General features: G+C 43.1%; 3 protein-coding genes across 4 annotated transcripts; all 3 read right to left on the bottom strand.

The window, feature by feature from the left end:
• Positions 1–3466: 3466 nt before the first annotated feature.
• Osi19 (DUF1676 domain-containing protein Osi19) lies at positions 3467–6009 on the bottom strand. 2 transcript variants are annotated; one of them, XM_078197625.1, is made up of 3 exons: positions 5923–6009; positions 4555–4787; positions 3467–4015 (listed from the first exon to the last, which is right to left on the bottom strand). In XM_078197625.1, the coding sequence occupies exons 2-3, from the start codon at positions 4753–4755 to the stop codon at positions 3467–3469; spliced, it is 750 nt and encodes a 249-aa protein (XP_078053751.1). In that variant the 5' UTR covers positions 4756–4787; positions 5923–6009. The 2 variants fall into 2 exon arrangements, with proteins under 2 accessions (XP_078053751.1, XP_078053752.1); XM_078197626.1 differs by lacking the exon at positions 5923–6009 and adding an exon at positions 4900–4983.
• Positions 6010–7550: 1541 nt separating this feature from the next.
• Positions 7551–8888, bottom strand: Osi18 (DUF1676 domain-containing protein Osi18). The gene is made up of 3 exons (XM_078176634.1): positions 8785–8888; positions 7909–8270; positions 7551–7831 (listed from the first exon to the last, which is right to left on the bottom strand). The coding sequence occupies exons 1-3, from the start codon at positions 8886–8888 to the stop codon at positions 7551–7553; spliced, it is 747 nt and encodes a 248-aa protein (XP_078032760.1).
• Positions 8889–11857: 2969 nt separating this feature from the next.
• Osi17 (DUF1676 domain-containing protein Osi17) lies at positions 11858–15820 on the bottom strand. The gene is made up of 4 exons (XM_078176627.1): positions 15208–15820; positions 14917–15146; positions 14080–14840; positions 11858–11999 (listed from the first exon to the last, which is right to left on the bottom strand). The coding sequence occupies exons 1-4, from the start codon at positions 15818–15820 to the stop codon at positions 11858–11860; spliced, it is 1746 nt and encodes a 581-aa protein (XP_078032753.1).
• Between the last annotated feature and the right edge of the window lie 7153 nt (positions 15821–22973).

The raw sequence follows: 22973 nt of genomic DNA, 5'->3' as shown, positions 1-22973 counted from the left end.
CTTTTCGGCTGGGTTCTCCTTTAATCCGTGCACCCGGGTGGCTACAACTCGTCAACCGCAAAACGAACGATTTGAAAAGATGGGAAACGATTGATCGATCGTTTCACCCGTGCGTGTGCGAGCGAGCGATCGGCGATCGAACTGCGACTGACGGAGGAGTGGCCCGCCCCTTTTATTTAATTTGCCCCCCGCGAATCTATGTTATTCGGTCGCGCATGCCGGGAATCGACGATCGAAGGAAAATTATTCAAATTTCACTGGCACATAGACCGTCCCGGCCACTCGGTCTCTCTCTCTCTCTCCTCTCCACCTTCCCTCTCGCGGCTCTCCTACCCACCCCCCACTCCACCCTTCTTTGCGCCTCGTGTCTGTCGCGGTGGGTACGTGCGTGCACGCGCCCGAAACCGTGTAGATGCGTGTACGTACGCGGGGATCGTTTGTCCCCGCGCGCGTACGTCGCGTACAACGTACACGATGGCATGCGGCGGAGAGAACCACGGGAAACGGAACTCGCCCCGCGCCACCAGAACACAGACAACACAGAGTCTCTCTTTCTCTCTGCTCTTACTTGGCGTTCGTTCTAACGCCGCCGCTAGGCCGTGCCTCGCGCTCTAGGCCGTGCCTATAGCCTTCTACGAACGCGAACGTTTGGAGCACGGATAACCGTTCTCGTTGTACGGCCCAGCCGAACGGTATCGCGTATTTGGGGGGCTCGGGATTCTTTCGACCACCGGGCAATTACGCTGAATTTCAATTTGGCGGACGCGGAATTTTGACTTGGTGTATGCTGAATTTTAATTCGACGGGCGCCGAATTTTATTTTACTGGACGCTAAATTTTCATTTGTTACTTGCTAAATTTTAATCTGTCGGACGCTGATTTTTAATTGATTGGATACTGAATTTTATTTTCTTAAAAACTGAATTTTGGTTAGTTGTGCGCTGGATTTAATTTTGTTGGACGTAGAATTTTCGTTTCTTGCTTGTTAGATTTTAATTTGTTGGACGATATTAATTTTATTTTGTTTGTGCCTAGTACATCCTAGATGGTTGTCTTGACTGATGGTTGTCATTATAACTTTGACCCTTTCCTCGTTCTTTGTTATCAGACAATTACATTCTTCGTTGCATTTTTATTTTATGAAAACAGTACAGTTTGATTTTGATAGACATTTTCCAAGGAAATAGACAAGATGTTCTTACATTGAATAACATTGCATATCTTAATATTGTAAGTATCCCACTGAAATAATATCTTCACATGATTTGTAATATTTAACTACGAAATAAATTTGTGAGCATAGAATAAATTCAAGGGGTATTTTGGTAAACGCGTTTTCAGTGTTAAATATAGCAATTAATTTTATAAAAATAGTCTATTCCAGTAATCTAAAACTTTGCATATCTATTTATACATGTTATAAATATTAGCACAAATTTTGACAAGATATTCCGTTGAAAATTGTGACATTTATTAATGAATATGTGAAACGCGTGACGAAGTAGCTGTAAAACCTGGCGCATTGATTGGATCCGTTTCCGTCATCTGAATGAGACAAACGTCATGCCGTTTTATTTGTCTTGAATGTGGTCACCGTGTGACCTACAATAGTCGAAGTGGAGAAATAATTGCTATAATGAAGGAGATTTAAAAACGTACATTAAAATGATTAGCAACAATAATAAATTAATGACCTGAATATGCAATATATAAAAAATATTTTATTGTATCGTAGTCATAGGTAATAAATATAAATGAAAAATAAAATAGTGAAAAAGGTAGGTATAAAAGTTATAGAAATAGTCATGATATTTTGAAATAATTGTAATTATTAACTGATAAGGAGACTTTTTATTGTTCCATAAAAATGTACAATGTAAATAAAAAAAAGGTCGCTTTCAGTGACTTTCGTCGCAACATAATTTTCACTGTGTCAAAAGAACATCGCGTCTGTAACTCGTGGAGTGCATTACAAAAAGGAATGTATTTATATTCAAAGGAAGCGTAAACTGTTGTCCACAGTGAAGACAAAACTGGATTTCCATTTTGCTAGAGCAGAGAGCGACGAGACAAAGCAGTACTTCCGGTCGGTGCGAAGAGGTCGGGGCTGATCATTATCGGGCATAATCTCCTTACAGAACCGGACTGCTGGTCCTTCTAGAGGCTAGTGACAGACTATTTCGTGGTTTGCACTTTTTATTATTATTTTACCATGGGCGCAGATTTGTTCAATTACGGAAAAAGGTCTCAGACATTTCCCAAAATTTTTTACCCAACTAAATAGTTTATTTTTAAATAATGTTCCCCTGGGCTTAGATGAAATGCCAGGGGATGATAACAAGACCACCGCTTTTGCGGGAGTTAATTTAATAATTATATAAAATAAATAGTATTGTAAATACAAAATATAGATGAAAACATTGGCTAAATAGTAAAATAGCCAGCTGAGTTATTGGAAAGGTTATGTTCGTAGAATGTGGAATTGCTGATAATGACTGCCTACCATTTTTACAAACAAGTGTTTCTACAGTTTACTTTAATATTTATTTTATATTGTTGCAAGTCTTCCAAGAAGCGAAACCATTTAATATTAATTAACTAGATAGTGAAAGAAAAAGTGAGTAACTTACTGTAATTATATTATATATATGTTTGATTTTCTTCATATTTTGTTTTAGTGCGTCACGTACATAAATTATATAATTTAATAATAAATATTATTCTCAACTACTGACGAGAAATTTAAAAGAAGCTACAGATCTTTAGATGTGCAATGACGTGATCACTTAACCTGCAAAACAATTTCTAACAGATTGAAAGCTACAGAATTATAAAATAGTCTGAACTTACCACAGCAAATAATAGCCAAAGAATTTTTCATTATTTACGTTACAAATAAAAAGGATCAAAAATATCAGCATAGAGCTTTTATTAATCCCTTGCACTATGACTTATTTTATGCTGCATTGATCAGTTCTTATTTGTCCTTAATAGGACTAGATAATTTGTGTCTTTATTTAATGCCTTTTCTGGACTTTGACAATAAAAGAATTTAATTTAATTTCGATTCAGAAGAAATGAATAATATTCATATTTAGTAGAGCTTGCGTAGAATCTTTGTCACGAGTCGGACTCGTTGTAAATGTTCTAAAAATCATGAACGGATCTAACAACGAACGACTTCATTATGAAAAAGAAAGCTTCGTTAATCATTCTAAGCAGTCGCTGCTTTAAAGAGCTTACTATCAATCAAACGTCTTTAATTTAATTGCTTCGATTTTCACTTAAAATGAAACTACGCTTTCTCAAAATAGAAAGAGAGTGAAAAAGAGAGAGAGAGAGACTTCGCGGCGAGACGACAAAGATCGGGTTCAGATTGCAAAGAATAATTTATTAAATAAAGCGTACAGAGGAGAGTAGGAAGACAGGTATTTTACAAAAGTCGGTGCGATGCTCGCGGAGCGTTTTACGACTGCGCGTGTGCGGAATACGCGAGTTCCTGCGCGTACTGCGACGCGGGCTGGTCGTCCTGGAAGGACCTGTACTGCGCCGCCTGGTACTCCCAGGGTCCGTGGGCGGAGAGAGCGGCGCCATGGCCGTCGGCAGCGATCTTCTTGCACAGCTGGAAGATCGCCATGCCGACGGAGACGATGAAACTGAAGAACGAGAGTTGGAGGGCGTTCCAGGCCTTCAGACCGAGCACACCGATGGCGAGAGGGATGAGGGTCATTGCCTTGAGCAGGACGAACACCAGGATCGGGATCACCACCTTCTTCAGCTTGGACTTGCGAGCCTCCTCGACGGCGCGACCTTGGCCGAATTTCACGTCGAAGCTCAGGTGGTCGTCGTCGATGTTCCTGGCGCTAACTTTCACAGAGGAGTCCATGGGCAGCTTGAAAGTGACGTCGTGGGAGGACAGGTAGTTCTGTACGCTGTCAAGGAAGGAACCCTCGCTGCGGCCGGACACTTCTTCCACGGGGTACGAGTTGCGAGTCACTTCCACGGTCTCGGAAACCTGTGAACATGATTGCAGTCGATTTAGAGTTCATTAGACTCGTGGACTCGTGTTTCATTAGAGGAATATTGAGAGAATTAATTTTTCTATTTAATAAACTGAGTCTGGGGTGGTTTTAGTTAAAGATGAGGATCGGGCTACTGAGGAGTTGGACTATGTTCTTGTTAGGTCTACGATGTGTTGTAAGAACTGTACATGTCTACCTTAGCTCCTGTATTAGGTCTAGATTAAATTAATCTACGTTAATCTAGCTGCATTTTGTCTTTTAATCCTCTAAGTTCATCTCTTATATTTTACACTAAATCAATGCTAAGCTCGATTTTAATTCTAGACACTCACCACGTTGCATTAAAGGGTCATTACCACCAAAAAAGAATTGAATTATTATTTTTAACTTTTATGTTCCATTCATTTTGTAAAAAGAAATGTCTCCTTCGAAATAGTCTTTGCTACCAACGTGTTAATCACCTGACACAAGGAGGACTCGACAGTAAAACTAGAATCTCGTCGCAAGGGTTTCCACGGTGTCATGGCGTTACCTTGAAGCTGTCTTTGCGGAACACTTGGTCGAGCATGTTGAGGACCTTGAACTTCATGCAGGAGACCTCGTCATTCTTCTGGGCGCATTCGATCTTGGTCTGGTCGACCATCTGGTCCATGCTGCTGCCTTTCCACAGATCGTTCTTGGCCGGCTGGGCGGCTGCCAGGGCGAACACGGCGCACAAAACGAAGAGCTTCATGGTTCGGACGGGGACGTCGACTCGTGGTTACCCTGAGGAAGTCTGCACGGTTAGTTGTTCTCTAGCTCGAGAACGATTGCCTGGATACGACTGATGCCAATGGGTTGGGCATCAGGCTATTTATACGGAGCCCCCATATCGTACCGCGGTTCACCGTGCGTTCCTGAACCCGAACGAGCCCGCCCCCACTTCCATCCGGCCACGAATTTTCTTTTCGTTCAGTATGGTGTTCGATTATCGAGGCCTCGACACGATCGTGACGGGAATCGGCAACAACGGACACGGGGAGGGCGATCAGCGAGCGCGCGGCCGCAGAGAATGGTTTTCTGCGACGGCGGCACGCGATGTCGCACGATACGGTCGCGGGTCATATGCGGAGACGCACGCGAAACGCGATCATCTTTCGATATTAATGAGCGACAGTTTGCTTTCTATCGGCACGGCACCCGTTTCCGCTCGCTGCGCGATCGGCCAATTTATTTTCGTACCCGGACTCTTCGCACTTGCGTTCATGCGTCTATATTGGCTACTGTACTCAATTTTCACTGAGATTTAATTTAGAGATTTTTAGACGGTGCTATGGAGCTTTTGTATTCTTTAAGCTCTTATGAAATATACTTTGCAAATTATTGACAATATTTTTAGGATAGATGGTAGGCCAACCTAGATATTAATTCAAATTAGGCTACATCGAGAGTGAAACCAGAATGGGCTATCATCTTAGAAAATGTAATTATTTCCAGAGAACTGAAGTTGCGAAATTATTTTGTACAGTCCATTTTGATAAAATCACAATTTTTCTTTGCTAGATATTTTCAACAATCGTCAGAAGGTTCCATTAAAAATTGTACAATTTCCATATAAAATGACAGTTTTTTAAAAATACTTGTCTTTCAAAAACTACATACTAAGGAACAAAGGAAGCGAAAGTAAGTTTATTTGCAAGGATCGGAACGCCCGTAATTCTAATGGTTAAATAGAGCAACACGTGTTCTGCAGGAATCCGAATGTTCCGAATTAGGGAAAGGGGGTTGGAGCATTGATGCGTCTAGCCTGACATATTAAAATGTCCATTACTCCATTGACCCCGATCACGGCCCCGATAAAACAATCACATCACGCAATCAGCTGGCCCGAAACTTTCAAATATTCGGCGGGCCATCTTACAGCATCGGAGACATCGAAGCGGAAGTCGATCGCCGTCGACGGAGTAAGAGCAGACCCTTGATCCTTGGCACGAGTGGCACCGTAACATTGGCATTGGAATTTATCGTTCATTCACGCCACGAACACGACACTTTCCACACGTCTGCTCCGTTAATGCCTGCACGCCTCCCCACCCTTTGCGAAACGGCACCCTCACGGCTGCGCTTCGAAAGCATTTCTATTGATCTCCGTGTTGCCTCCTAATCCATTCCTCATTTTATCTATTTTTATATTATATTTTATCTATTTATACATTTATATTATTTTTATGGAAGACTTCATCCTTAAGCTGTTTTTTCCTATCTCATTGATTGTCAAAATTAAATAATACAGAATTTGGTACAAAAATTGGTCGAGTGAAATTTCTAAAGAATAATTGCTGACATTCTATATATTTTTATATATCGTCGATTTATATTTATATATTACCGGAAAAATGAAAATTGTTGCTAGAAAAATTGTCTTCTTATTGGAATTGTTTCAGGAACTTGTTAGAAATATTGTACTAATATATTACATTCAAATTTTCTATATCTTTATTGCGACAATAGAGACATTTATTTTTATCATAGTCTCGATAATATTGTGTCAGTTTTATAAATTTTATTTTCGGCTGTACACATATTCTTACAACTACTCTTAATTAATTACAGTTTACTGTACATATTTTGTTGCTGCTGGTTATATTGAATACTCATAATATTCATCATTAGTATGCAACTAGATTACTCATAGCCAATTTAACGAAATATTAAAAAATCTTGTCTCTGCAGTAGGTTCAGCAACATCATGTTAATTAAAAGTCCACGTACGAGAATAATTAACAAAAATCACATCCTTCAAGCGTAACTACCAAAATGACAGAACGGTATCCCAACCTGCTGCAAGAATCATCTGCGTCCAGCATAGAGATCCAAGAAGGTCCGCTTCTACCCTCGCCTAATCGATTCGTTCCAGCTCCCGTCCGCCGGTTTTCCTCGCGCCTTATCGCCGATGCTCGTCGCGTGCGCGTTTCTCGTGCGAGAATGTTGCGGGGTTGCGAGGAGCGACTACGGGTCCGCGCTCTGCCCGACTTCCTGCCATCCGTAACAATGAAGCAGAACGGTAATTGGAATTTCGGGTCGAGTTTGCATAAACATTCAGGCCGTGGTAAGCGTCGACCACTGTCGCCAGGAAAACAAACACGGTCCACCTGGCTCGGCCATTTTCCACAAAGTCTACGAATTTCCCTCCCACGACCTGCATCCCGACGAATCCCATTACACGCACGAAAGTCCGTTCCTGATTCCCGTCGCGTCAACGGCGGAGGAAATCGCGCAGCTTTCGACGAGCATCCACGACTTTTACCGCATCGCGATTCGAAGGAACGACCGACCCCGTTCCCGCCCCTTGTTTTCGAGCTCACCGCGCGGCCCGTGCGATTCTCGTCGCGTACGCAAATAACCAAGAGGGAAAGTGACGGCTCGCGTCCGTTTTCCAGGTGACAGAGACAAGGTTTCGTGAGACCAGGTAAGAAGTTTTATTATAAATAATTCAGCGCGAATAAATATTAAATAGAGCGATCTAGGGGAGGGCGGGGCGGCTGCTGCCTACTTCCTGTAGGCTCTGTAGGGTCCGTGGGGCGCGGTGTCCCAATGGGGGGCGTGCTCGACGGGCGGGTGGCCGTAGTGGACCACCTCGTAGGCGACTTTCGGCTTGGTCAGCTTGAAGATCATCATCGCTCCGCTGAGGACCATGGAGAGCAGGCCCAGGGTCAGGGCCTTCCAGGTCTTCAGGGCGATCAGAGCGAGCGCGAGCGGCACCAGAGCCGTGGCCTTGAACTTCAGACCGAGCAGGAACGGGATCATTACCTTCTTGACGAAACCGCGACCTGCAATGTCACCAAATCGGATTAATACGCAAACTCTCAATTGCATTATTCTCGAGACACGATTCAGAATTTCTTACCTTGGCCGCTCGAGGAGTCTGCCAATGGAATGGTCAAGCTTCTCGGCATGTTGTCCACCAGGGATCTAGGCACTATGTTAGAACCAACGATGGCTTCCGGCAGCTTGGCCTCCAGATGATGGCTGGACAGGTAAGCGTCCAGTTTCTCCAACATCATCGATCTCAGCAGCTCCTTCCTGGCCGGGTCTACGCTGTCGTACTGAGAGGGGTAGTACTCTTCGCTGTTCTCCTCGGGCATGTCACGGGACTTCACCACTGCCAGATCGTCCGTGATCGCGATCCTGTCCTGCTTCGCTGCGTTGCTGAGATAGGCGAGCACCTTCGGCTTCACGCAGGACAACATCGACTCGTTGTCAATGCACCTGCGACAGAATCATTTTTGTATTTCGCTTAAATTCGAGTAAATTCGCGTCGAGATTCATTGATGTCAATTCATTAAAAGTTCACTGATAATTATCGATTTAAGTCTTCTGATAATTCTAGCTTTTGATGATCCATTTATTTATTTTAAAATTGAAATTTGGAAGACTAGAATTTCTATATTAAAAATTCTTGAAATTCCTCCTTAAAAATCCTTAGAATTTCTATATTGAGAATTCTTAAAATTTCTCCTTAAAAATCCTTAGAATTTCTATATTATAAATTCTTAAAATTTCTCCTTAAAAACCCTTCGAATTTTTCTATTAAAAATCTTATTAAAAATACTAGGCGATTCAAGTGTTCGATTCTAATCGATTAAAAACTATTTGTCAAATGAAATCAATTAAATTAGATCAAGTTTCCTTATGATTTCCAAACTGCTTAATCTTTGAATATAATTCTCCGAAGACCGGCGTCTAATGTCTAATTAAAACCGCCGTTTTCCCCGTGTCTCACCTGTGATAAATGTTCCGAAGGGCTTCTGCCGTGGTCTCCGTGTTCTGGGCGGCCGCGACGGCGGCCAGAAGTGCTACGGACGCAACGACAGCGTGGAACTTCATGGCTGTACCGATCGATTTGCGAGGCTAAACACCGAATGCCGGCTCGAACGAAGACAACCCGGTTTTATAGCCGATGGGAGTACACGTACGGCCGATGAATTTTGATCAGGGACGTGTGGCCGGGCTGAAAGGAAAGAAGAAAGCCTCATTATCTAGGGTGCCGATGTTTTCACGGCTTCGCGGGCCGCGTCCCTGCGGCGGACGATTTTGGTTTCGACGGCCGCGTCGCCCTCCCGTTTCCGGTCTGCCAAGCCGTCAATGACGTCTATCGATTTTCACTGGCGGTCGTTCCTCCACCTAGGCGATGTCGGTCGTAGAACCCGATTCGTCGAGCGATGATCGTCGAGAAAAAACACGAATCGCCGCGTGAAAATCGACGCTCGGAGTGAAATTATTCGATCGTGATAGGAGAATAGATGAAAGTAAGAATGGTCTACGAAAGGCGAATAATGGTTGTCGTTAGAAACCTCGTAGAAAGTGTTTTCGGAATCGAAATCGAGCTTGCGCGAGATGTCACGGGCGATGTCTTGCAATTAGGAATGCCGGAGGAGCGCCTTTGATCTCGCGGGAGAACGAGTTCTTGCGCGCGAATCGTCGCGATTCCGCTGTCGGTAAAACAGAGGCGGGCTTTTATCCTCGACGGGCACGCGAGCCTGGAATCGCGCTGGAATCGCGCTGAAATTCGCTGGAATAATTCGGTGACGCAAACAAGCGCAGTCTTACGTAATGCTATTATTGGAAACCGTTTATCTGAAATTCTAATTAATATTGGTTTTGTTTGATCATTCCGCGTCGCGGAAAGGGAAAGGTGTGACGGGAAGAGACAGTAGATTTCTGTAGAATCTTGGTCGTTGTTCTCTTATTGTTAGACCGAGTACTGCGTAAGGTATAATCAAACATGGTAACACAATTTTCACTTTTCGCATAATTTATTACATACGTAACCGGATTGTACAACGTGACTTTGTGGAATTTCCAACTTTATATTTTACAGTTACATATTACAGTTACGACAACAACAGTCGTTTTATTGAATAGTAAATGTGCTCTTTTTATATTGATTTATTTGCACAGTGTCGCAGACGGAGGATTGCACGGTGATGAATAAAAATCTAGAGGACAGCTTTCACTTTTCACACAGTTTATTATGCACGAATCAGTAATATACAATGAGACTTCGAGGTAGCGTATATCGAAGCATTCCTTTGTACAGTAAACTTACTTTAACCAGGGTCACGCCGTGAAATGTAACCACGCGTAGAATGGGTATGGCACCCGAGAACGTATCAATAAATAATGGATGGAAATAAATAAATTCTTACAAATAACGTTGCGGAGTGCGATCACTCACGCAACCACTGAGATACAAGAATAAACAATATGCTCACGCTCGAAACTGTACAAAACTGTTACATTCAATGTACAGCTTACCAAAGACAAAACACAAAAGACTATATCACTTCGATTACAGAACCGGGGTGAACTTATTTGAAAAATCGACACTAGCCTAACGCAACGACGCCACAGCACTAGACTAGCGTTCCAGTGATTTCTCTGACAAGGTGTCAATCAGCATTGACACTTTATCAGAAAACGCTTCTCGAAAACGAGTTTAAATCCACCGTGTCTTAATCAACAAATCAGAACTAACAGCTAACGATTTCAATAAATTAAATTCATTAAATTCGGACTCGATGGATTTCGAAACTGCCATCGTGTCAACCCTTTGCCGTACCATTTTCTTTATAATTACTATTGGAATTTTTCCGATCGCACTAATTTCTCAGAAGAGAAAGGAATTTAATATTTAATATTTAGCGAGAAAGGATTTTAATATTTATTCATCTACTCGAATAAATATTGGTGACAAGAGAATAAAATTTGATTTCTACTTGAATGAGCGGACGGATAACAACTCATTGTTGTAAATCTCCATCACGAGTTTGACTCGTTAAAATACGGTAAAGGGTTAAACAATCCACCTGTACCGAGATACATTACGTTTACGTTAACAACGATCGGAACTAAATCGAAGAGAGAGATGCTATCCTTCTCATTCGATTTAATGCTCTATACAGTTCGAAAATTAACCAGCATATCTCGCAAGGAACTCACGGAGCACTTCGTTCGCAGTTAATTCTATTCGGAGAGCTTAGGATCGCTTAATGCACCCTGCATCGATGCCAACTATTCTAATGATATCGGAGAATAATTCCAACCGGAAGAACTGGTATAACCCCTTGCATTACGATTCCTTCGCGCTGCGTTGATTGGCACTTGTTTGTCCTTAATATTGTTACTAATAGAACCAGACAATTTTTATTCCTTTTATTGTCATTATGTACTTTTGTCTCTAGACTTTGATGAGATAAGAATTTATCTTTATTTTGACGTAGAAGAAATTCATAATTTATTAATTTAGTAGATCATGCATGGAATCTTTATCGCGAGTCTGACTCGTTATTACAGTGCAAGGGGTTGCACATAGAAATAGATAATCTACGATCAAGGAATCTTCTGCTAATCAAAGCATCGACCGCCTAGTCGTAACTCCGGAAAGTCTACCTCCCACGAAATAGCGCGATTAAAAGAAAACTGGAGAGTTACAATAGCTCTCCGTAAAATTGCTTTACGCGAGACTTCGCGAAAGTATAGCGTTTACGAAGGACACGGCAGTGAACGCGTCAGGTTTGGCCAGGAAAGCGATCCGAAGCTCGCAAAGCACGAACGAAGCGCCGCATTGTACGTGTAACACCAGTCGCGGCCGTAGAATTATGCGAAATCCATCAGCGGTTGGACTTTCCACTTGTCCGACGGTTCCAGCGATAATTCCGGGATGTTCGGGCTGACAGCGCGATTATGTCTGCCGTAGTGGAATGGACCACTTAGACCAGCCCGGCCCGCGACTCCTGGTTTCTCCGTTTTTCCACGTCTTTTCCGGGCGGTCGAAAAAAAATTCCTGGTCAGGTTTACTCGGTGTTTATGTGACACGGGTAGAGTCGCAGGCAATCGCCGCCGTCTTGACCCAATCTGGCCGCGTTCATGTATCTGTGGAACTTCTGGCTGGACGAGCTTTCGATGGCCCCGGCTTTTTTCAGCTCCTGCGGGTCTCTGGAAAAAAAAAGGAAAACGTCGAACACGTTAGCGGCCATCTCTTGACACACTGCAACCGTCGAGAAAATAGGATCGATAATCGTCCCAGAAAACCGTCTGACCCGATTCGTAGCCGTTTCGTAGACGTTTCGCTAGTCCGTCATATTAGTGTCACTTTCGCCATTTAGCGGCACGCTAATTGTCTGAAACGTTCGTCCGTTTTTAATGGGGAACGGGCGGATCGCGTTGCCGCCTGGCGGAACTAACGATAACAAGCCGGCGGCGGTATGATCCGCGAGGATCGCGAGCATTGTTGACCGTGAACAGCAAGGAGGAAGAACCGGCCCGGTAAAAAGAGACAGGACCGCGTGAAACCGCGGTTCGACGTTCCGATTCGTGTGATTCGGGGCGGCGGCAACCTTTCTCTTCGCGATCGACGAACGAGCCGATCGAAATTCGAGCTCGCTGCTCGCTGTGTAATTGCTTCGATCTGATCGCGCGATCACCGCGCGATAAATCACCGAGAAATCATTTTAACACTAAATGAATTAAATAAATGAAGCATAGCATAAGCTGAGGTAAAATTCTATCTTTTACCTAGCTAAGGTAAATACTGTCGGTGCGTTCGATTGTTAACTTTTTATCCATTTATATTATACAATAGAGCTCGAAAGCCTGTCGAATATTTAATAAATAAATATTTCTACTATGTCTTGTTCCATCGACGCAATTATTTCACGTTAATTTGTTTAGAAATATTTTTGAAAATATTAAATATTAAAATTTTGTTACAATTTAATATTGAAATTCTAATTCTGGCGAAAACTAAATTATATTCGTAAATTTTAATATATGTATAATTTTATAGAGGTAAAGACGAAATGAAACAAACAAATGAAAATTATAGATAATTTGAGCTGAATTCATAACTTTCTTCGTCATCGCTTGATTATCGCGACACACACCGGTGGGCGCTTAGAAAGGAGATTGCCACAGTTAACTGGTTAAATTCAATCTGCCACGTTATTGTACACAGTTTGCGCACTTCGTGCAGAATGCTTGCTACTAATTGTCCCAGCTTTAGGTACACGGTTTTCTCTGAGTAAGAGGCAAATGAAGAAAACGTACGCGAACTTGGCAATTATCGTGAAAGACTGGTGACTAACTTTCTGAACAGACATTTACTTCCCGTTAAGTAATCAACACAGCATGTTCCGCCAGCCATATGCAATTTCTTAATCGTGCGCTAGACGGTTGAATCTTTTCACCTACTTTTGCCAATCTTTTTCTAAATTGTTAGCTGTACTGCGATAAAGTTGCATTTACGGTAGCCGGCTTTTAAGTGTCGTTCATGTACGGTGTACTTCTCGAAGACGAGTAGATCGCGAGACAGTATTTCGACCTCAATCTTATTGATCGGAAAGATCGCGTCCTATTTTGCAAGTCACAATTAATGTTCATGTCAAGTAGTTAAATAAAATGTTAAAATAATTTAAATTATTTTGAGAGCTTCTTAACTTCGTCTAAGACTGTATAACGTCATAGTGAATTAAATTTTCTGTACTTTATTCTTTAAATTAATTATTACCCTACGCGTTTATGCATTTATGATTATGTAGCTGAATAAAATGTTAAAATAATTTAAACTAGTTTAAGAGCTTCTTAACTTCGTCTGAGACTGCATAACGTCATAGTGAATTAAATTTTCTGTACTTTATTCTTTAAATTAATTATTACCCTACGCGTTTATGCATTTATGACAGGAAGAATTTCAGAGCAATACAACCTATTCTATAATCGGTGCTCAAAATTCTGCGTAACGATCCGTAATCTGGTACTAACAGTTGCCATCGCGAACACGTGATTCTCCGCAAGCATGACGGATATTCAAATCAACAGCTCATCGGCGATCTGAAACGAGTGGCCGCGCGCGCGCCTTCGTAAAATCAGAGCATAAAAATGTGGCTCACGGTCGCCCCCGTTCTCGAAAAACCGCGCAGGGGCCGTTCGGCCAACAGTGTCACCTAATTCCGTCGGCCGTAAATAATCTACGGCGACGTCTCGCCCGCGTTTAACCCACTAATTGCGTGTTCCTTACCTGGAGAGTTCGTTCGACACGAGATTGCTGTGCGGCGAGTAGACGGCCGGGTTCTTGTACATGCTGCAGACGAGCCTCTCCCGGCACGTTTCCTCGAAGAATCTCAGCTGCTTGAAGATCTCCTCGAGCCTGTTCACTATCGGCCCGTAGAACTCGTCCTGCCTCTGCTGGACAACGGCCGGTTTCGCTTCCACCTGGACCGCGCTGCTCTTCGCGGAAATCTGTCTTGTGTTCTGCCCGAAAACACCGTAAGAGCTTTTCACGGTGTTGGCGGCCGGCAGAGCGGCTTGCGCGTGGCTGATCGGGTTCACGGGGTTCACCGGAACGTTGACGATCGGATTGGTGTTGCTGATGGCAGGACTCGCGGGCTGAACCACCTGTCGACGACTGTTGTCCACGTAGGCCGAGTAGGCCATATTATGCGCCGATACGGGACGTTTGTCGACAAAGTTCGACGCCATCGGCGGAGGGTTCGCAGCGTATTGCGGGCCACCGTAGGCTGCGGCATAGGCTGGACCAGGGTATGGTGCCGGGAGCACGCCCGGAGCTCGAATCGGGACTCCGGCGTTGCCCATCATTTCTTCCGGCTCCTCGTAGGGCTCTATCCCCCATTCCTTCAGCTCCTCCACGTCTTTTCGATACTGGATATGTGGATGAGCGTAGTCGAAGGTGTCCAGGTCGTCTTCGTGATGGTGGTGATGAGGGCCGTAATATGCCGGCACTGGAACCGGGACTGGGACGTGGTGATGATGATGCACGATCTGAAATGGCGAGCAAAATGTGTCAGAAAACATTCGAAAATAAATAGAACAATTGTTTGATTTTAATGTAGCTCACCTGATGATGATGGTGATGGAACTTGGTCGGTGCAGAGTAGTAGCTCGAGCACAGCTTGAACACGTGCGCGAACGCAGGTATGAAGAAGAGCAGCAGCTTGAGGAACAGCTTCTTCGCAGTGCCGACTCCGAACAAGAAGGGTATAATGAACATAAACTTCAGCTTGATCAGCTTGATGATCAGCAACAACGCTAGGAAGCTGGTCAGCAGTTTATTCTGTATGAACTTTCCTGTAAAAGCAAGCAAATAGTCAGCATCCCCTAAGAACGAACTCGTGTGCACCATACTCACTCAATTTCTTGAAGATCCTCCCTTCGCTCTCCAAGGCCCGCTGTCCAAAGTCGACCCTGATCAAGGCACCGCTCTCGTCCACCTCCTTCGGACTAATTTTCACAGCGGCGCCCTCGAAGAAGAACTCCGGCAACTGAATCTCGTAGTCCCGGGTCGCCAAGAACTTCACCGCTCTCTTCCTGATCGCTCCGGTCACCTCCTCCAAGGGAGTCTGCTCCTCCATCCCCCTCCCTTGCTCCTCCTCACTTTCCCCGTCGTCGCAATCGTTGCTCTCCTCGACCAGATTGTCGTCCACGGAGTCGGTCCTGCGGCAGGAGCCGTAATCCAAGCTGTTCTTCCTCATCGTCAGACCGTCGAACACGGTGACGTTGTCACGATCCACGAACGCGTTGTCCAGGTAAGTGTACGCGTTCCTCTGGATGCAGGCGAACGTGACCGACTTGTCGCAGTCCCTGAACAGACCGTCCCAGAGCTCGTTGCCGGTCTGGTTCCTCAGCATCCCGTCCACGTGAAAGATCTTCGCGTACGATCGCAGGTTCTTGAAGCTGAAGAAGCTCGTGCCGGCGTTCACCGTGCAGACGCACAATAAAAACAGCACCGTCTTCGACTGCATCGCGATGGTCGAACTAGGTTTCTCCGAGATGAATGAACGTACGACGAATTTGTCAATGATGTGGACCAGTTGTAAACACTGTGCAACACAGCCGAGGATTGACACCGAACCACGTGGATCTAGCAGCACTTTCGTCGCCCCTCCAGGTCTGACCTCGAACGCTCGATAATATGGGACGCTGACCGGCTTGTCCGGTGTTAGGGCACCAATGCTTCGATTAGGCTGGTCCACAGACTGTCCCGAAACCTCGCGCACTCCCGAACCGATCCGATCGACATGTCCGCGTGTCACGTCCTCCTCATCCGGCTCCTCCGATCTTCCTTCTCTCTCTCTCCCTTTCTCCTTCTCTCTTTCTCTCTCTCTCTCTTTCTTCCCTTCTCTGTCCTCCTCTCTCTTCCTTCCTCTCACGAGACGCGCTCCGTTCGATCTCCCGCTCAAAACTAACCAACGAGCTTCTCCGTCTCCCGGCTACAATTCACCTGAGCGTCAAGTGTGTCAAAGGCCCTCCTACTCCGTCCGCGAGCCGCTCCGTGGAAGGTCATTATCGTCTCCTCTCCGGCTGCAACCAGCCGGGCACCGCGCCGATTCCGCTCCGCGACCGGCTACACGCGCGACGCCCGGAGGCGGGTACCGGTGCGGTGATTTCGGAATTTGTATGCACCGAGCCGGCGTTTTGGTAGTCCCCTTGGACGTCGGCCAGGTGAAAGCGGACGGATACGTGCCGGAGCGATTTTTGCCGCGAGGAGGACTTACGGTCGACGCCGATCCGCGCCGACCGGCCTCGTGCGTAAGCTCGTTTTACGAACAATTTGATATCGACGCGGAAAACGCACCCCTGATAGCGAATATTCGATCAAATTAGAAAAATGGGCGTTGACGAAATATTTAGCCGCGGAAAAAGGCTAAAGGACTCGAATATTCGAATTTTAATATTCAAATATTCGAAAAAGATTCGAATGTTCGAATAACACATGAACTTATGCGCTGATTATTTTACTTTGTAAACGTTCAAAGGGAGCTGATAATTACCGTTGGATCAAGTTTATGTTTCAGAGACGGTGATCGTAGTCGTATATTCCTCGTGAAGTTGGAGGTTATTAATTTTTATCGACTGCAAGTGTTTACGGTGGCGCGTAATGATAGAGGAGCCGCTGGGCTATGCTTAATTCCATTTTTCCACGAATAAATCTGTGGTAATGCGACTCTGCATAAACGTCGACGATTGAACATAGTTATTATAGACAGGCTGCGTTATGACAGGGCCGCTCAGGTAGTTCCTTTTTAATTATATATTCCTGCGGGGCTTATATATAAATATTAATAGCGCTAAAGATCGAGCTGATAATATATCATAAACAAAGACTGCGTAGAAGAAGGGAATGTGTAAAAGAAGAAACGAAAGGAGAGATGAACCTAAATGCAAATGAAACGTTTTGGGCGCCGCATCGGGATACCGTTTACCACGCATCGAAGTCTCCGGCGTTCTGTATCTATTACTGTCTGTTTACGATTTTATTACCGTGAGATTAGTTACGAAATCCGACTTTGATATTTTTCTTGTATAATGTACGATCTATAGGAATTCTAAAATATAAAGTAATGGGATTTCAGTAGTCAGAATATTTATTTCAATCAGATACAATTTTTATAACCAGATATATAGCTTTTACATATTCCTGTGTCAATATCATCGAGAAAAATTTATCGAACGAGTTACAAAAATATTTATACCCTCTATGAAGATTTATATATTTTCCAAATTTATCATCCTTTTTGTTTAACTCCATAAAATTATTATTACAGTCATATCACTCTAAATTAATGTTCCATTCACAAACGTATTATTGGTATATATACAATTCTATATATACAATACCTATAATATAATATATATTTTTTATTATATATATATTATTTTTTTCTATTATATATATGTATATATATAATTCTGACGATCCCAAATGAAAGCACGCGCCAAGACAGAGTAATAGCAGCTCGAATGCTCCAACACTGGCAATCTGCGGCGCGCAAAATCACCTCCAATCGTCGGACAAGATCAGCACCATATAAGTCTGTTTGTATCCCATCAGACCGGTCTGCTACGATCTAGCAAGTGATCCAGTTAGACCGTTGATCGATTACCAACGTCGTAACGCTAGCAAATTGCCGCGGGACCCCGGCGGAAACAGGTCGCCGTCGACTTTCGACGATTTCCGAATCCGCCAGAAGAGAGAAACAAAAAAAAATGTGGAACGCGAGAGTGAAATTTGGAACGATCCGTAGGAAAACAACGCGCTCGCGCAAAAGAAGACCGCCCCGCGGAATATTAAGTAACATTATCTAGCCGTGCCTTTCCGTATCGAGGTTAATTGTCGCGATGGTCGGTCGCGGAATCAGAAATCCGCCGATTTTTACGAAAACAAATTGCTCTAATGTAGAGCAGCTTGGATGCCCGCGACTCTGATTTCACGTTTAATTATGACACCCGTTACGTTATTAAGCGAGTTCTGTGACGTTTATGTCACCGTTTTTATTTGTATAATTGGTCTGCGAGATAAGGCGTTTCGAATTTTACGTGCGGTTCTTTATTGTGAATATTTGTTTAATATTAATGGTGTTAGTAATGTTATTGTCAGTTTCAAAGTGGTATTCGTAGTATAAAAGTTGTTAATTTTATAGCATTGAATAAATAAAGCACTCACTTTATGAATAATGATAAGCTAGCAAAAGAGTTTAAAAAATACTGCAACGCATAATTTAATAATGGTAACTTATAACAGTGATTATAAATATTCGTATTTATTCCTGGTCCACACAAGCTATTGTAAATCACTTTACGATAATTAAAAATTGCAAAGCTGTTCGCAGTCCAATTTATGCACGGATAATTTTATTCATCAGTGAATCATATTTGCAAATTACCAATTTACACTACTGGACTGAAATAAATCTCGACCGCGATGAAATCTATTTTCTATCCAGATACATATTTAATCGTCTCCCAATTAAGATAGAATTCTCTTCATCGTACACCAACGAGCATCGTCCTACTTCCCTACCAAACAATCATCATAGATTGTTAACCGTTTAACGAGCAAGTGTCATCCTCGAGCAACGTAACATTATCCACCACTTTCCTGGCGCGCTCGTGTCATTATTTCGTCGCGGTCCTCGTTCCGCGACGAGTACCGCCCGATCAGAACGAATCGATGCATAATACCGATCCAGTTCCATAATGCAATCCGTCCGTTCCCACGCGGTTCGATACCCCGTCGTCTGTTTTTTTTTTCCCCCACGTTCAGGAAAAGCGGAAGTTGTCGCCGTAAGCTGTGCTGCGCCGTGAATTCTCGGACATCCCCGCCCCGAGGTTTTCACTAATAGATTCTTGGTGAAGGTGTTCCCATTAGCCGGCCAGCTGAATGCGTTATGCCGGTATGGGCAACCTACATTCGCCCGGAACGAATGATAACACCTTATCCGCGTTCCCTGGTCAGCCACGGCATCGTGGAGAAATGATCTCGGTGTCGTCTTTTAATGAGATGATTCGACCCCGGGGCTAACCACTTCCGGCTTGGCTATTGCTACAGGATCTTGCCGATTGGCGCATAGTTGCGGAAAATGCTATGGTTAGAAGCAAATTAGAATTGCCGATGATCGTGCGTTCTATAATTGCGCGAAGTTTGCAGTTATTATTGAGTAATTTTACGACGACATATTGCTTGTAATTTTTAAGAATATAGAAATAAAATATGTCAGCGGATATTGGTGACAGCGATATATAATTTTCTTTGATGATATGTTGTTTGGGAAATAAGATATTGAGATTAATTTTGGTTTTTAATAGGGTTTATTAAGGTTTTTAATAGGGTTTATTAAGGTTTTTAATAAGGTTTATTAAAGTTTTTAATAATTGTATAAAGTTGTCGATATAATATTGGTGTCTGCTTTGACTCAGTATACTCACAGATATATTTTTATTTATTATTTTTAAATATATGTACATGATCGCACTATGCAAGAACAAGAGGAAAGTTAGAGATAGTGACAGATATATGTATAGTAGATATTATAATACATAGATAGCTACAATAAGTATATTATATACATATACTTATTATACATACTCTTGTATAGTATAGGAAGATATAATAGATAGAAGACTGTCTGATGCAAAAGTACTGTCACTACCAAAAAAGAAAATGAAAAGCAGACAAATAGAAAAATACAGACAAAAATTAGATTTCGCAGCTTTCGATAATAAATTCAGTAATCCGACTCGACTTATAAAAGTCAAGTTAAAAAGACGTAACACCATTAGCGATACCGCGTATCGGCAGGTATGTAACGAGGTGTGAGGCACCGAGGCGAGAAAACAGGGCACTGTTCGCGCGCTGACGTCACCGCGCCGATGATTTTCCCCATGGACGACAGATCGTCCCGGAAGAGATGGGCGGGTCAAGGGAACCGAACGGCGATCGTAGCCAGTTCGGATGAATTCGATTGACCTACTATCGGCCATGACCAGGTGGATAAGCAGGTAGGTTGAGAGACTCGGCAGCGGCTGTACGACGACCGCCGAAAAGCGATCGCCGCGGAGCTTGCTGCCTGTTCGCGGAAACGAAATTTCTTGCGCCGAGCATGCATCTAACGCCGGCGGCCGTTTACTCCTTTTTATCGCGATCCTCGACACCCATGGCGGAACAAGAGGCGCGAACCATTCTAAAACAGCCTAGATCATCGATGTTCACGGCTAATGTATCGCACGGATCGCGGAATGTGATCTTCACTTAGTGTCGTCGCTAGACTGTGAATCTTTGCACTTCACCTTTTATGGTTGTTTCGCGGTTGACCCAATGCCCGCCATTGTTCTTTTTATATATTTTATTGTATATTATGTAAGATGAAAATATATATTGAAATTTATAGTGTTACGTTTATTATATTTACAATAGTTCATTCAGCTAATGTACCAAGAATGGAGTAGTATTTTCCAATATTTTCAAAATTTGAAAATAAATAATAATAACATTGGCAATTTTTATTGAATACTGTAAAAATTATGTTGTAATATACTATAGCAATTTTTAATAGCGCCAAAGTTGTCACTGTAATGCAAGGGATTAAAACTGACAGCTCAAAGATGAAACTTAAATTGGCTATTTCGATAACACAAATAAAACGCCTCATTACGAAAATGAGATCAAATACATAAATTATCAAAAATAGAGAATCAGAACGACACGCAGCTGTACCCAAAACATAGAATCGACCAGTTTCTGGAATTCGCCTGTATCACGGGAATTTCCATCCCAGAAACCAAGCATTCCTACACTGGTAAAACTACGCGAAAGATCGAGTTATCTATCTCCGAATCTGTGTTGACAGTGGATCTTCATGCTGCCGTGTCCGCCGTTTATTTTAGAATCAATCAAATCGATAAAGAACAAGATAATGGAACTCGTTTACGCGCGGCATCGCGTTAAATAATCCCGGCGTAGGTACAGTTAGGTCTCGGAACACGAATCCCGAGAGAGAAAACCGAATGTCTACGAAGTAGGTGAACGATCCGTGTCACGTTTTACCAAAAAGTTGCCGATCGCTCGAAGCTCGGAATCATCGTCGAGCTTATACATATAGCCGCGCTGTATAAACATATTCGAGACCGAGGTACACGCGGGAACACGGCTCGCGCCCGGACTGAAAGTATTTGCACAGTGCATAGAAACTGGTTTCCACGTGCTCGAAGTGAACCAAGCAACTGGGACACGTTACATATTCGGCGGGCAAAAGAATCTGTCAAGATCGTCACGTACCGTCTGCCATAATCTGGATCGGTGCCGATATCGGATCGTTGACGATTGACGGGTGACAGGGCCGCGGGTTCAGGCGCGGACAATCATCGGAGCTGATCCGGAAGAGGAAAGTGTGCGACTGGAGCGTCTTTGAAGACTATAGTACTGTTAAAATAATTTTTCATTTTAATATATAGTATGTATAATTATATACTAGAACAAATAAATTCTTATTTTTATTTTTATTTGAATTTATTTTTATTTGAACACTGTACGTATTTATTTTTGTAATATATATTAGTATGTATATCTTTAATTACAGGAATTTAGGCAAAATAAATTGTCAAATTTTGGTATGACGATAAAAAATTCAGGAAAGAATGTAACATAATTTTCTCTGAATTCCGATGAATATTTAGAAAAATGTACGCATTCATATATATTTATTATTACTCGATAAAAATCAGATATTTTTAATCTGTTAAAAATGAGATATCTTTATCTTACAAAAATCTAGGTCAAACAAATTTCGAGGCTAAATATGGCACTAAAAATCTCAAAGGCAAATACATAGAGACTGTTTTCCGATTGGAACATATAATGGTTAAGAAAAGTATTACGACAACATTGGCCGTGGCCGAGCAAACGATTGAAAAGTCGAGTGCAAACAGAAACCGTCCAGCGCATACAAACGCGGTTTGTTCAGTCTGGTTTTGAAGCGGCTAGAAAATTATGCAAATAGAGTGGCATCGATCGGTTTCTCTCCTGGTTGCTTCTCGTCGCCGCCGCCGCCGCTTGGACCTTCCGGGCCGGCAGAGGAGAAGGCGTTGTCAATTTCCATTACGTCAACGTAAATGGCGGCCGCGGGAATCGTTCTTGTCTCGGCGCGAGCCCCGCGTGCAGCTCGCGTAGGAAAGTGAACCGATTCGCGAACCCGTGGCGTGACACGTTCCTTGCCTCTATTTCTGGCACGGCCGTGTGGCGACCCCACTTTTGTCCGGCGACACGAAAACTTTCTCCGATTTTCCTGGGACTCCCGCCCCCGCGGCCCCCGTTCTTTCGCGACCGAACGTAAACTCGATTCGAAAACACCGGGAGGAGTAACGAGGTCGAAGAGAAATTAAAATTCTTCCGCGTTTCTGACTGGTTCCGCCTGAATTTACGGCCCCGCGGCTATTGACAGAAGCGTAATTGCGAATTACTATCGTTAGACATTCTTTAGACGACAATTATATATAATTTAACCATAATTCCGGTATTTTCCTAAATGTCTCTGTCTACCATGCAATCACATATAATAACAACAGATAAATTGTATATTTATGTGAAGTATATAAAATTGTATATGATTGTATATAATT

Source organism: Augochlora pura, chromosome 3, assembly GCF_028453695.1.
Source record: "Augochlora pura isolate Apur16 chromosome 3, APUR_v2.2.1, whole genome shotgun sequence".
NCBI lineage: Eukaryota > Metazoa > Arthropoda > Insecta > Hymenoptera > Halictidae > Augochlora > Augochlora pura.
Note: the sequence above shows the minus strand (reverse complement) of the source record. Positions and strands in the feature narration are given on the sequence as shown.